Raw genomic sequence first — 15,232 nt, forward strand, 5'->3', positions numbered from 1 at the left:
TTAGCCTCATAGCCTAAACTTTTCAAACATGTGTATACACATTTTTTTGTACTGGAACCAACGTCAGTAGTGAAGTGTGACCTTAAAACATTTATTTACAGCACTCACTCTAATAATGAAGGCTTTCAAATAATGAACCATAAATACAACAGCATTATCTTTTGGAAACAAATTACCTCAACTTCAGAGAGTTCTACTCTCTGTAAACAGGTAGCCAAAGGGTTTGTGCTGCAGAGGGTTGGGCCTACTTGTCCCAAGGACAAAGTAAACATAAATACTTGTTGCCCTTGACCCCAAACAAGATGTCCCGGGCGAGGCAGGCAAAGATAGTTAAGCAAAATTAAGATAGAACAGTTGCAACAAATTAAAGTAAGCAATCAATTGAAAAGAATAAGAAATACGGCGCTAGCCTGCAAAGACCAACCCTGGAGTCCCACCAGGCGCGTTTATATCACAGGGCAAGCACACACAGAAGGAAGGTGGGCAAGCACATACAGAAGGAAGAGCACATTAGAGCACATCCCTCTACAGAGCGAGGTGGCACTACAATAATGGCCACCTATCAAAGAAACTACTGTAACAGGCCCTAGCATCCAGTACAATGCACAGATTAAAAAACGAAATTAAAATAGAACTATTGCAACAAATTAAAGCAAGCAATCAATTAAAAAGAATAGGAAATATGGTATTAGTCTGCAAAGGCCGATCAGACACAGCAGCCTCACCAACACTGACGCACTATTAAAAAGAACAGCTAAAGGGACGCAATACATGAAGGATATTACACACACATAATGAAGGTCTCTTCTCCTTGAGAGGAAAACCATTCCTAATTTAGGTTAAAGAAGAATAACAGAACAGCAGGGACCAAGCTATGGGTGTAATGTGACCATCACCCTCCCCGTAACTGATTCCTAGTTTCATTACCTTATTTCAGTCTGCCCCACTCCATGCCTGTTCAGCCAGAGACTGATGTCCTTCTCCTACCCCCTCAGGCTGCCCACCTCCCACTGGCTTGACTCCCATCTCATATCTGCCCCCTCTAATATCACAACAGACCATCACAGGCCTTGTCATCTCAACTGTTCTGCTGTTAACACTCTTTCTATCAATAAATACACATAAAACCTATGATCACATTGTTGAGAACTAACTTTGTATTTTGTTCACCCCTGAAACATGGCTAAAAGACCAATTGTCCCTTCACCATTCTTACCGTCATCCCACAGATAAAAAAAATTGTTCGCAAGAACTGCCCTGGACTACAGGGTGGAGGACTTGCAGTAATAAGCAAGGAGCACTTTAAAATGCCCTGTTCTTCATCAGTATACTTACAATTTGAAACTCGTTTCATTCAATATTTCTATTTTATCCAGTTCTGTGGTCCCTCTTTACCCTACCAAGATATGCACCACTGTTTGTTTAATCAGCCATTGACTCAGTTTCAGCAGATGCTATGAAATGTGATTCAATTTCTGTGTTGATGTTAACCTCTAGGCTGACAATCCTTCCTGGAAAATATTCACTATATATTTCAGTTGAGCGTGCAAGCACCATGAGAGTTGCTTGGGAGGCTGTGTGGGGGAGGGGGGGTCACACTACTGTGTTGGACATGGTGGTACTGTCTGTCCACTGGGGTACATCTGTGAGAAAAGTAAGGTTAGGTGCTGCACAGATAGAGTACAACACACCAGATACTATTTGTGGGCTTTTAACAACACCCACAGCACGCCCATCACTATCACTTGTTATCACTGGTAAAAGCTTTACGTTTGTCCTTCCTTGGGGCAGTTTCGTTACCGCCTTGGCTATCGACCCTGTTACATGCATAATTGCAGGTTTACCAATATGTTTGACTGCGAGAAAACTTCTTTTTCTTTTTGTGTCTCTCTTTCGCGCTCACAGAGTCCATGGCACTTTGAATTGCCTGCTTATGTCAACTGTTTTACTTTTCATTTCAATTTATATGGCAAGAAAAGTTCAGTTAGGAATTTACAACGCTAATAGCTCTAACTTGAGCAAACGCGAGACCCACTGCATTGTAAATGTTTGTTATAATGCTTGCAGGGCTCTGAACATATTTCAATATCCTATTCAAATTGGCTGAATCACTCAAATTGATTTTCTCTAATCATGGCTTATATCAACTTTGACATCATCTACCTGTCTAGGTTTTCGCACAGGCATTTCTTTTCTCCTTTTTAAACCTCATACTCAGCCTTGCCCGACAGCCAACAAAATTCATGACCAGGAACTTAACTGGCTATCTTCTAGTCTACATTATTTCCTCTGGCAGTCTTTCTTCCTCTCTTTACATCCCCTTCCCCAAGTCTTTGCCCCTAAAGACACTCTTTAATATGTATGATTGACCCATTGTAGCTCTAATTTGATCATATAACTTTCACATTTTGCCTAGACTGAGATCTCCCATTGCTTCTATATCAATTTAACGACTATGTGCCAGATAGCTGCCTGGATGACCAACTCCTTTTGATTCAAAATAAATAAGATCAACGTTCTAGTTTTCAATCAACCATCTGCCTGGTCTTCGTCATGATATCCTCAAGACTTGAGTCCTCTACCTTCTTCAAGTCTTTTTCATCAGATCTTTCGCAAAGACCTCAAAAGGTTCACTTTATGTTAATTGACTGCTTCAGAGCCAGTGTACCCTTTTCCATGGTATTTGCATGTATAGCATGGTTATAGGACTGCCCAGAAGAGCTGTGTTGTTTTTTAGGCTTTATCTTTGGATGTGATAGTGTCAGTTTTATTTTGTTTCCTTGTTAACAAGTGTGGGTGTGTATATATATATATATATATATATATATATACACACATATACATATACATACATATATATATACATACATATACACACACACACAAAACTCATGGGCCAGGTAAAGAGGTTAAACACGAAAAAGTAGACCATAACCCTAACAAATCTTTTCACAATTTCTTTTTTGCCTCCATTTTACATTAAGTAGGAATCATTATGTGATGCGTTATGTCTTATTCTTATGAAGTATATATTGCTAAATTATTAGCACAAGTAAATGGGCATCAGTACTGAATTAAGTAAGTAATCTAATAAAAGATGGCAATGGTTTTCAATTGTCCAATAGAAATCAGCACAACAATCTCATCAACAAACTGAGAAAGCCTTTTAATCACCTATTATCTAGCTCTGCACCCAAAGCAGTTATTTAACTACTTCAATAAAATGCAAGCTAAAAACAGATGCAAGGCACACCTCCATGCCAATGTTGACGAATCCCCTCCAACTCACCCACGCACCTTTTTTCCAAAAGTACAATTCTGCAATGGCACCTAGTTTCAGCAGGTCCACCTCTATATCCTACAGAAGGCACTGCAATTTAGCACTGTAAACAGCATGGAAGGTCATGCAAAATACCATGTAAATTCTCCTAACTAGCGCATGCTTTGCTGTCTGCAAGTATAGATTGAAAGCATAGTCCACTGTCGCCGACTTACATAGAGGAACTGGACCGAAGTATAACGTATGTTCTCTATCCTATACAATAAGAAATAAAAACATCCAATTCCCATTCAGCTTGATTTCGGCACTAAAACTGAATGATAAACAAATATTTCAAATGATTAGCCATTTGGTACTCCGAATGATGGGTGCTTTGTGTCAAGACTACGTATGATCCGATCCCTCCCTCTGTAACAACATTGCTCACTGCACCCAAGTAGGAAAAAAACTCAGTCACGCTATACATCTTGAACAAGTCAACTGGCAAGAAAAACATGGTGAATAACTTTGTTAAGTTCATATATCTACTTCTGCTGTAATACATTTTTTTTAAACGTGGAAAAAGATATGCAGAAACAAAGGACCAAATTACAGAGCAAGGATAACTTGTTCAGTCAAAAAGGTCCAATTAAGCAGCACCATCTATCTGTAAACTGGCATATTTTGATATTTCAGCAAACAAATACAAAAAAAAACATAATCAGTGGTATAGCAAATATGCAGGTTTCTTAGGAAATAAATTATACGTTAATAAGCAGGCCTTATCCAAAATGTTACTGTGACGTAATTTGATAAAAAATAGATTGCTAGAGATTTTTTATTAGGATCCACCGTGAATATCAATCAGTTCCCAACTCATGTCGACAGAAAGAGAGTCGAATAAGGTACAACGATTTAAAGATTTAAAGCCAGTACCCTGCTTGATTTAACCCAGTGAGCTGTGCTTTAGCATCACATTCTATATTCCAGATCAGATTTTCCTTCTATTCTACATGGCTGGGTAGCAGAAGTTTGTAAATTTGCACCAGAAAAAAATGCACTTAAAATAACCTCAGCACGAATGTGGTTGTTGAGATGTCAAGCAGTAACTGGGCTAAGGCAGACAGAGCTCTATTTTCCACTTTTTATTTATAGACTTACACCAATTGACTAGAGAGAGCTCAGCGTTGTTTGTACTATAATACTGATACACAAAATTGTATTGTTATTAACCAGGAACGCATCTGCTAGCGTATACAGGTTAATTCTTACGGCAGTCCCTAAGGAACCACTGGATCTTGCCTGCGTTCCTTCACTAAAAGATGACATACCTGTTGACCGTAAATTAATATCTCATGAGAAGACGATGATGTGTCACAAAACAAACACATGAGGCTCAACATTTCAACCCATACCAGCTTTTACATTAAGCTTGATACCCACAATATTCCAAAATACCAATCTCCACGCTCTCCTCGATAGCACTCTCTTTTGAATCGATTTGTGATCTAGTTGAACATACTAAACTATGAAACGATTACCCTTATTGCAACACCGCACGGAATGACAATGATCCTTCGTTATCAACCAACTCCATGTTGATATTTGCAAGGATCATCTTTTAATTGCACTGTGGTAGGTTGTTTCACAGTCATCGGACTGAGAGCGCCTCTACACTGAAACACGGAATGACAGTGTATATTTATTAGACCGCAGAAAATGTATGCTAGTTACTGGGAACAGTTTACATTCAAACTCGAATCAAAGAAACCTTGAGACAATCTCTTGTCACCATCACGATATAACACTCTACATCTAGAAAATGACAATACATCTTACCAATACAAAATAAATAACATTAGCGTTTCTGTACGTGACAAAATTAATGGCACCACTTTAATTCTAATATGGTCACTAACATTTTAAGTGTTTGCAGTAGGCGAGTAATGTTTAAAGCCCTGGTCGTAACGGTAACTAGAGTTTGAACACGAATCCGTTCGGCCTTGTTTGGTGCTAACAATATCTGGAATAACGTCAGGACTATTTTAATGGACGGGTCTCTTCAGTACAGTGGCAATGACAGTATAGATACTGCATTAAGAGTTACCCTTCTTCTTGTGATTGCTTAGACTAGTTTGGGACATCAAACAGCATACAACATTTGCAGTTACTGGACAAGTAAACACAAGCATTTGGAAACCTGCCACAAGATCACTGGCATGGGTAGCTTCCTAATTATTACCTAGTGTGCAAATCGCATCTAAAAGCAACCATATTGTTTTCAGTTACGTTGGCTTCAGGCATAGACGACGGTTTCAGACACATTACCATTTTAACTTTGTTTTATTTAATTTCTTAATACTACATAGCTTATAGTTGGGTGACAATTTGGGGTTCAAAAGCATTACTCCACCAGTACCAAGAAACACAGGGAAAATTGATGATACCAGCCATTATAACGAGAAGTGGATGAAGATCGTTTATCAGCAACTACTCTCATAAAATAGTAAAAGATAAAAAGACGTTGCAAACCTCAATCCAACCACAATGAGGGAGGGCCAAGGACGACAAGCGTCCTCGCTGATATCTAGGCTTATGTGAAGGAATAAATGCAAAAACCCATGTCAGCTGCACACCAGCATCAATGTACGTTCTGAGATTGAGGATTACATCTGGAGAGAACAATTAAGAATACTTCATATAAGCACAGAATTGTTGTAAGAGGAGAAGTTAGATACATATGGTAAAGTGATAATACAAGTTGCACATCTAAGATCAATAATGCTGTTGACAAACTCCCGCCACTAGGTTACCAGTCGGGGATATATGCATATATGTCTTGAGGTGGGAAGCACCCAGCGCTTCAGAGAACTCTCAGGGCCGATACCTGGCGTTTGAGGCGCTTCTGTCCAGTACTAACGGGGAGGTCAACACTAAGGGCGCATATCCCACGAGAGAGGCCCCAGTATCCCGCACCAGAGAAATCACACATCCGTGGCAGGGCCCGCGCTCCCGTTCCAAAGAAACCACAAGCTTATCTCCAAAGCCTGACCTGGTCCAGGTTCTCATCGCTGCCGCTGTCTTCCGTATCCGAGTCGATGACAATTCGGCCTTTCCGTTTCTTCACCATAGCTACTGCTTCCCCTCACGCCGCTCGAGCCCGTGAACGGTGCGAAGGAACCCGGCCCCCCTTCTGGGGGTACAACGCACACAGCACAAAGGTAACTGCGCATGCGTACTTCCGCGTCTGAGCGTGGAACCTATCTCGCGCACGCGAAGTGACAATTCCCGTAAGGCCGAATAAAAGAGAAGAAATACTTCAAATCGAAATGTGTTTGAAGCGTTAGCTTGCGAGACGGCGATAACATGGCGGCCATTTTAAAGTGACTTTGTTTGGCATACAAACAGGAAAACTGTAAGAATTGTATCCATACTAAGAAAGTCATGTTTAAAACTTTAAACATCATATTATAGATAATATTATAATAGTGTGCAAGTTCAAGAGATATTGCTGATGTAATTCCCAAACTCGGGCATCTCAGATTTTTCTGTCCTGATTATTTCCCCCTCTGAACAGTTTCGAAAGCCACACTCCACTGTGCTCGAGGGATAGTCCCTGTAAAGCCGTATATTCCTCAGCAAAAAGATGTAAATAAAGATGCCTGGAAGTGTGCCCTGCTTAATCTGGCGCATTGCGAGCTGTCTTAATTTACAAACAAATCTCGAAGTGCATTACAAACATACGGGATCTGTGATCTGGAGTGCCATGGAGCCAGGAGCGCGATTGAGTGTGGTTGCAGGGTCAAGGAGGGGGCTAAACAACAACATATTCTGTAAGTATTTTGTCATTTTGTGCCTTAATTCATAGCTTTTATACAGTACAGCTACCCACTCAGGTCCTCCCAGCGCTAAGACTAGATAAGATGCTTTTGAATATTAGTCTTCAAAACAACCAGGTGTCCAGCCCTGCCAAGTACCACGCATCAGACTTTAAACTAATGCATTTCAGTTTGGTGGTCTTTCATTGTCACGCATTTATCAGTGGCATAACAAAACTTGATGGCCCCTACTCTCTGAACTTACTCTGGAGCTCTCAATAGCCTAAATTCTGAATGCTCTAATAGCACAGAATCTTGAGGTGATCAAGCGAGGGCAGGGAATGGGATGGGAACAGGTGGAAAGGAGACCTAAGAAAAAGGGACAAAATTAGCTTTCCTACTTCTTGTCTCAAAATCATATACTATGGGCCAGATGTAGCAAAAAAATATTTTGCAACTTGCAAATTGCGAGTCACAGCGACTCGCAATTTGCAACTCGCAAAATATTATGCAGAAAGGTGTCTCAGACACCTTCTGTGACTCGCTATGGGGTCGCAAAGACCCACCTCATGAATATTAATGAGGTGGGTCGCAGTTTGCGACCCCATAGCGAGTCAGTGCACTCACAGGGATGGTGGCCTGCTGGATACAGCAGACCACCATGTCTGTGACTGCTTTTAAATAAAGCATTTTTTTTTCTTCTTTTTGCAGCCCGTTTTCCTTAAAGGAAAACGAGCTGCAAAACGAAAAACTTGGTTTCGTTTTTTTCAGAGCAGGCAGTGGTCCTATGGACCACTGCCTGCTCTGAAAAAATATTTTTTTTAGCATTCACAAAGGGGAAGGGGTCCCATGGGGGCCCTTTCCCTTTTGCAAATGTGTTACCATCCACTTCAAATGGATGGTAACTGCGAGTTGGTTTGCGACCGCATTCGCTGTCACAAACCAACTCAGCATGGCGATGCGGTCGCAAATAGGAAGGGAACACCCCTTCCTATTTGTGAGTCGCAGCCTCAAATTGCGAGTCAGTACCGACTCGCAATTTGAGGTTGTTCATCGCGTTAAGCCTTTTGCGCGTTGGAAACTGCGTTTTTCGCAGTTTGCTACGCACAAAAGGCTTCCTACATCTGTCCCAAAATTACTACATTCTTACGCTTTAACTTGGAAAGTAAAAAGTCCAGACTTTGGATTACGCAGTATGTGAGGTAAGTACATCCTGTCCCAAAATTCTCTTATGATGCTTCTCTGCAATAACACAATATTAGGGAGAGCGTTAATCCTCCCTTCCTATCACCCTAGAAAAACAGTTTCTTTATACTGAAGCTGTGTTGTGTGGTTCCACTTTATACTTTCCATAGAAGATGTCCATCCTTGCATCACTGGGAGAGTAACCCACAGACACTATTGAAGAACCCCTGTTAAAGCAGCAAAATAAAGTGCACATGAAAATTCACTCCAACTGGTATCAGCACTTACTATTTGCATAGCAAGTGGAAGGCTAAATCAGTTTCAATCCAGTGGGAAACAGCAATTATTATCCTCCATAATACGTTTAAAGTAAAGTCATCTCATTTCAGATGTCATCAGCACATATTTCCAACCGTAGCGCAGAGGGCACAATGTCAGTTGATAGAGTGTCAATCTGTAAATGCTAGAGACTTTGTATCCAGACACAGAGCAACCAAATGCACCTACAATCTACGATCACTCTGATTGCAAGATGTATGTATAAAGGTGAGCGTGAACATCTTTTTCTAACCACCCAAGTCTATAAATACACAGGACTCACAAACCAAAGGGGAAAAGACACAATCTGGAGAACATCTGAATGAAGGAAAGCATAACATAAAGTACATAGTGCACGCTTTCCTCCGCAACCACCAGAATCAAAACTGAAAGGTCCAGTACAAAGTTTGCAGTGCCTACCCACCCTTACCGCATCGGCCAACTGCCAAGCAAAACCTCGTCTCCAGAATACTGCCAAAATCAGTAATAATCGGCAGCATGCTGTGGGGTGAAATCGCTTTTCGTACTCCAGCCCTGCTCCAATGTCGCTGTGTTGTCAGGAATGTTGTGTGCAAGCAGACGTTTTTATGGTGAATGTAGTTTTATCAACTGCATTCAGAATACCACACAGATCTGCAATTATCTTAGTTATCCCCAAACCCATGGAACTATCAGTGCCCCCACATATACCATCACTCAGGCAAGTATGAGTACAAAGCTAATTTGTCTGCAGGAATTATAAACTTGTCCTGTCTTACTTGCCTCGTTTGTTCAATACTTACCTTAATCTTGGCTCTTGGCGGTACTGCCTTTATAATCCTGACAATGTTATAGCTCTAACCTGTGTTACTCGCTTGGCAGGTATGGCACCAATCCACCAAACTCCAGTGTTCCCAAATCACTCCAATCTGCCTCACTCCAATCTAAAACAATATACCCCTCCAAATCAATCTGCCCAACTCCATTCTGCCCCACTCCAATCCAAAACAAATATCCCTACTTTGATCTGCCCACTCCAGTTTGCCCTACTTTTATCTGCCCCACTCCAGTCTGCCTCAATCCAATCCAAAACAACTGCCCCACTCCAGTCCAAAACAATCTGCCGCACTCCAACCCAAAGTGATTTGATTCACTCCAATCCAAAATAGTCTGCCCCACTCCAATCCAAAACAATCCGCCCAACTCCAATCTTCCCCACTCCAATCCAAAACAATCTGCCCCACTCCAATCTGCCCCAGTCCAATCCAAAACAATCTGCTCCACTCCAATCCCCCCACTCCAATCAAATCCACTTCATCCCAATCCACTCCACCCACTCTATCCCACTTCATTCCATTCCAGTCCAATCCACCCCACACCAATCCACCCATCAATCCAATCCAGCCCAATCCAATCCAATCCAATCTACCCCACTCCAATCCAAAACAATCTGACACACTCCAATCCAAAACAATCTGCCCCATTGAAATATGCTCTACTCCAGTGTGTCCCAATACAAAACAATCTGCCCCACTCCAATTCAAAACAATTTTCCCCACTCCAATCCAATACAATGTCCTACTCCAATCCAAAACATTTTTCCCACTCTAATCCAAATAGTCTGCCCCAATCCAGTCCAAAACAATCTTCCTCACTCCAATCCAAAACAGTTGGCCCCACTCCAATCTGCTCACTCCTGTCTGCCCCACTCTAATCTGCCCAGTCTAACCTGCCACATTCCAATACAAACAATCTGTCACAGTCCAATCTACCCCATGCCAATCTGCCCGCTCAAATCCGCCTCACTTCAATTTGCCCCACTCCAAATCCAATCCACCTCACCCCAACCCAATCCACCCACTCCAACCCAATTCACTCCACTCCTATCCAGTCCACCTCACACCAATTCAATTCATCCACTCCAATCCAGTCCACCACAACCCACCCCATTCCAATCCAAAACAATCTGACCCACTGCAATCTGCCCCAATCCAAAATAATCTGCCCTACTCCAGTTTAAAACAATCTTCCCCACATAAATCAAACACAATCTGACCCACCACAATCTGTCCAACTCCAATCCAAAACAATCTGCCCCACTCCAATCCAAAACAATCTCCCCTACCTCAGTCTGCCCACTCCGGTCCAATCCACCTAACCTCACCCCAATCCAATCCACCCATTTCATCCCCGTTCACTCTACTCCATTCCACCCCACTCCAATCCAATCCACCCCACACCAATCATATCCACCCACCAATCCACTTCACACCAATGCAACCAAAACCATGCCACCCCCCCCAATCCAGCCAACTCCACCTCAATCCAGCCCATTCCATTCCACCACAATCCACACCAGTCCAATCCAAATCAATCTGGTCCATTCCAACCCAAAACAATCTGCCCCACTCCGATCTAAAACAATCTGCCCCTCTTCAATCCAAAACAATCTGCCCCACTCCGGTTCACCCCACCCCATCCCAATTCACCCCTCTCCAATCCACCACACTCAGTCCACCACAATCCACTTCACACCAATCCACCACAATGCAGCCAGGCCCAATCCAATTATATTCACTCCATCCCAATTCAGTCCACTCCAGTCCAATTCACACATAACAATCCAACCCACCCCACTCCAACCCACCCCATTCCAATCCAGCCCACCCCATTCCAATTCTTCCACCGTACTCCAGTCCAATCCACCCCAATCCAGTCCACCCACTCAGATCCATTCCAGTCCAATTCATTCACTGCACCCCACTCTATTCCATCCCAATCCAATCCACCTTAATTTACCACCTCCAGTCCACCTTAATCCACCCCTCTCCAGTACAATCCACCCCACTCCAAACCACCTTTATCCACCCCACTCCAACCCAGTCCACCCCACACAATACAGTCCACCCAACATCAGTTCAATTTACCCCACTACTCCAGTTCAATCCACCATAATCCAACCCACTCAAATCCAATCAATTCAACTCCAGTCTACTTTACCTCAATCTAATCTACCCCACTCCAATCCACCTCTTCCTATTTCAGTCCACCGCCCTGCAATCCAATCCACCCCATCCAATCTACCCACTCCAACCCACCACACTCCGCTTAATCTCTTCTACTCCAATCCAATCCACCCCAATACCTCACTCCACTCCAACTCACTCCACTCTGTTTCCACCCCACTCCAGTGCGCGCCACTAGACTCTACGACACTACACTCTACTAAACCTTCTGCCACTGAACCACTGAACTCTACTCCCCCCTACTCAGTTCTACAACACTCTACTCCCCATACTCCACTCTTCGACACTCTACTCCAACAAATCCACTTTCAACACTCTACTCCCACATTCCACTTTACAACACTCCATGCCACTAACTTTTAGCCATGCTGAACAACTCCTGCTCTGGTATACAACTTAGCAAAAACAGATTGCCAAAGCCAATAGCTGTTGTATAGGTGAGACCTACTGGCTTTGGCAATGCTTGTTTATTATTAGGATCATAGTCCTTTCTCCACTGCCTCTCTAGTCATTTACACACATTTTTTAATTTGTGGAGCTGGGAAATAAACCACGGAGCTCTCAATGTCAGCCCGAGGTCTTAAGTGCGATGTTGTGATCTACAGCAGAAACAACCTATTTATCACTCTTTGCCTCTTTGCCTCTTTGCCTCATTCTTACAGACTGGCTGTGATACCCTAGAGATGACCTTAGAGACCCTTTCTAGTGTGTTTACCTAAACTTTTATAGCACCAAACAAACCACAAGGAGGCACCTTTGTGGCATTTAACCCAGAGAAGGAGGGGGTCAAAAGAGTTAGGAGAAAAGAAAAAGGGGCGGCCATATGTTTCTGTGTGTTAAACGTTTCTAGGACGTATCCTCTACATTGGCAATGCCAGCCTAACTTCTAAATACATTGACTGTATACAAACAGAATAACAGAAGAGGCAGCTTAACTGAACAGGAGGCTTCAAATGTGTGCAAATTTGTGAAACAGAGCTTCAGTGGTAGATGGGCCACCATGATAAGTTCAATAGGTGCGACATCTGTTACCTTGGGTAAGTATTTTAAATGGAAATATAGAAGGGCTGGTACTCTGTATTCAATTAAAGCACTGCATTGGGTAATAGTCTCATGACAGCCCTCAGCTCAGGACTGGGCTCTGTAGAACAGTTATGTGACCCTGAAACTACTGGGCCTTGATGTTGCCTTTTCCTTGCATACATTTGTGCACTGGCTGATGGTTTGAAGTGAGAACAATCTCTGTTGTGGTGGCTACTCAAAATTTGAAGTCTTGGCCGTGCAATCTGGACCACTCAGAGTAGAGCAGGAAACCTGGGTTTGGACAATAGAGTGTTTTTTCACCTAGACCAGTGGGCTGGTTCATTGGCAATTTTTCAAGCTATGAAAAAGATTCAAATGTATGTTTCCCTTGGGAATCCAAAGTAGACCCAGAACCATGTCAGAGTTCATTGATACCCACATATGATAAATTACGTAAAAATAATTTATATTGAACTTATTCACACAGTGGTTAACCTGCAAGCCTGGCATGGATCCTGCCTTCCCAGTCCTTCAATGGACATGCATGTTCTATAATGACATGCAATGAATTGTTCTAATAACCTCAATGAATACCTTTAATATGTACCACAACATAAAAATGAAATAAAAAAGCTGCTGTGCAGTGCACTGCTTCATGTGTCACCTTGTGTTCTATAAATAGGCCACTTACTCAATCAGCTCATGAGCTCACCAACATCTCTCTTCTGTGAGAAAGGAGGATGATGACAGAGGCCTAAAGCAAGTGTTTCCAAACAGAAGAAAAATCCAGTGTTCAAAATATTTGAAGAGAAAGTTCTTTAGGCCCATGCGAATTATGAAGTGAAACATTACCCAGCAAGAAGATGCTGTGAGGTAGCCATGGCTTTGCAGCACGAGCCACACATGACTGTTTCAGAATGCACAGACATGCAACTAGCAAATTAGGCCAAACTTTTGTGTACAGCAGCAAGCAAAGATTGTCTGACCACAAATCACTGGTTTCATTGTAAATGGCAAGTTAGAATTACAGAAGCGAGACAGGAACATACATATTCACAGGGAGGAGGGGGCATTGGGCTGCCCCCTGGCCTGGAGTCATGGCTCCTCCAATTATGTTCTATGCTTGTGTGTGTGTTTTTCAGACACAGGGGGCCACATTCACTAAGACAAAATGCAATCTTAAGTTTACTCCTATATTAAGGGGGAGATTTTCAATTCTGATTTTGTAATTCTCGAAGAATTCCAAAAGTAATCCTGGGAGCCTGCAACAGTCAGAACTTTTCAGAAGTACTCACAATAGTAAGCAGCTACACATGCATTGCTCATGGAAAACCATTTCATATGAGAACAAGCATTTGCAATGCAATGGGTCTCGCATTTCTCAGAGTTAGAGCTATTAGCAGTTGTAAACTCCCAACCGGACTTTTCTTGCCTCATTAAATGGGTCAAATAAACCGAGCGCCATCGCGCTGCTAAACAAGCAAGATCACGCTGCAAAAAAAGAGAAAAAGTAGTCCACAAACAGGATGGAAAACAGCGAGCCTCGTATGTTTTCAGTACTTGGTCGCTGCGCTCGAGGAGGGCTAACCACTGGAAAAGGCATGATTTATGCATGCCTTCCACTAATGAAAGCAAGCAGATTTTAAAAGGCAAGTCCACTAACCAATGAAAGACACTGACGTGAAATGGACGGGGCTCCGAGCCCTTTTGTAACTACTACAGCATCTTGCAAGCGATACGCAGGCTCACCCCTAAAAAAGTGATTACTAAGACATTTACTTTTTCTAACTTTTCTACCAGGAAACTGTTTTCCCGGTGGAGAAGCCACACCTCCTACAACTCCAGAAATTTTAGGTATGTTTCCCCTCATTCTGTTACTGAGAAATGACTTATTCCTGTCTGTAACAACAGTAAGCCTCTAAACCTTTCTAGGCTGTGAATGCATGTGAGTAGTTACCAATTCATACATTTGTCAGTGTGCACTAACTCTGTATGGCATCCCCACTTTGGAATGTACACTCCACATCCATGAGAGCAGATTTATTCCAACCTAATGGTACATAATACAGGTGTTGTATTATGTGTGTGTAAATCGAGTTTTAAGCTCAAATTCACCTTCCTGTTTTGTAAATCAAGCCATTTACACAAGTAAGTTGAACCTATACATGCAAATGACTATGAATCGGACAGTGAGTGCTATGGGGCACATAAGCCCCACTTCCTGCTTCCCGGGAAATCTTTTGACAAGTAAATCTCATGGTACCCAATTAGGTACTGGGAAAAGGTTTGCATTCAAAATATACCTTCAAACCAGGATGTGGACATTGATCCAGCCATGGGTGGTCACTGTGCACATCATTGCCGTGGCACTAAATACCACAGCTGTAGTGTCTTGTGTTATCTCACGCTGATGCTTGGTCTCCTTTCCGGTTTTAACACAGTTTGGTTGTGTGGCCCAGCCATAAAGGATAAATCATACAGGCTTATTCCAGCTGGCAAGCAGCTCTGTGTGAATTGTAATACGGAATACAATATTCTAAGACACAGTGAAGCATGGCATTCTTTTTAGCTTGTCTGTGCCATTACAGTCTGGGACAAACCATGTGAGAATTCATTTGGCCCAG

General features: G+C 42.5%; 2 protein-coding genes across 2 annotated transcripts in view; one reads left to right on the forward strand and one right to left on the reverse strand.

The window, feature by feature from the left end:
• Nucleotides 1-6,528, reverse strand: part of RTF1 (RTF1 homolog, Paf1/RNA polymerase II complex component) — a 306,552-nt gene extending 300,024 nt beyond the window's left edge. The window contains 2 exon segments of the mRNA XM_069208792.1: nt 6,312-6,389; nt 6,391-6,528. Of these exon segments, the coding sequence (XP_069064893.1) occupies nt 6,312-6,389; nt 6,391-6,492 (180 nt within the window). The 5' untranslated portion in view covers nt 6,493-6,528.
• A 306-nt stretch (nt 6,529-6,834) lies between these two features.
• Nucleotides 6,835-15,232, forward strand: part of NDUFAF1 (NADH:ubiquinone oxidoreductase complex assembly factor 1) — a 124,475-nt gene continuing 116,077 nt past the window's right edge. Inside the window, exon 1 of the mRNA XM_069208794.1 lies at nt 6,835-7,092. The gene's annotated coding sequence lies outside the window, so the exon portion shown is untranslated. The remainder of the gene's footprint in view (nt 7,093-15,232) is intronic.

The sequence above is a fragment of the Pleurodeles waltl genome, chromosome 9 (genome assembly GCF_031143425.1).
Source record: "Pleurodeles waltl isolate 20211129_DDA chromosome 9, aPleWal1.hap1.20221129, whole genome shotgun sequence".
In the NCBI taxonomy this organism is placed as follows: domain Eukaryota; kingdom Metazoa; phylum Chordata; class Amphibia; order Caudata; family Salamandridae; genus Pleurodeles; species Pleurodeles waltl.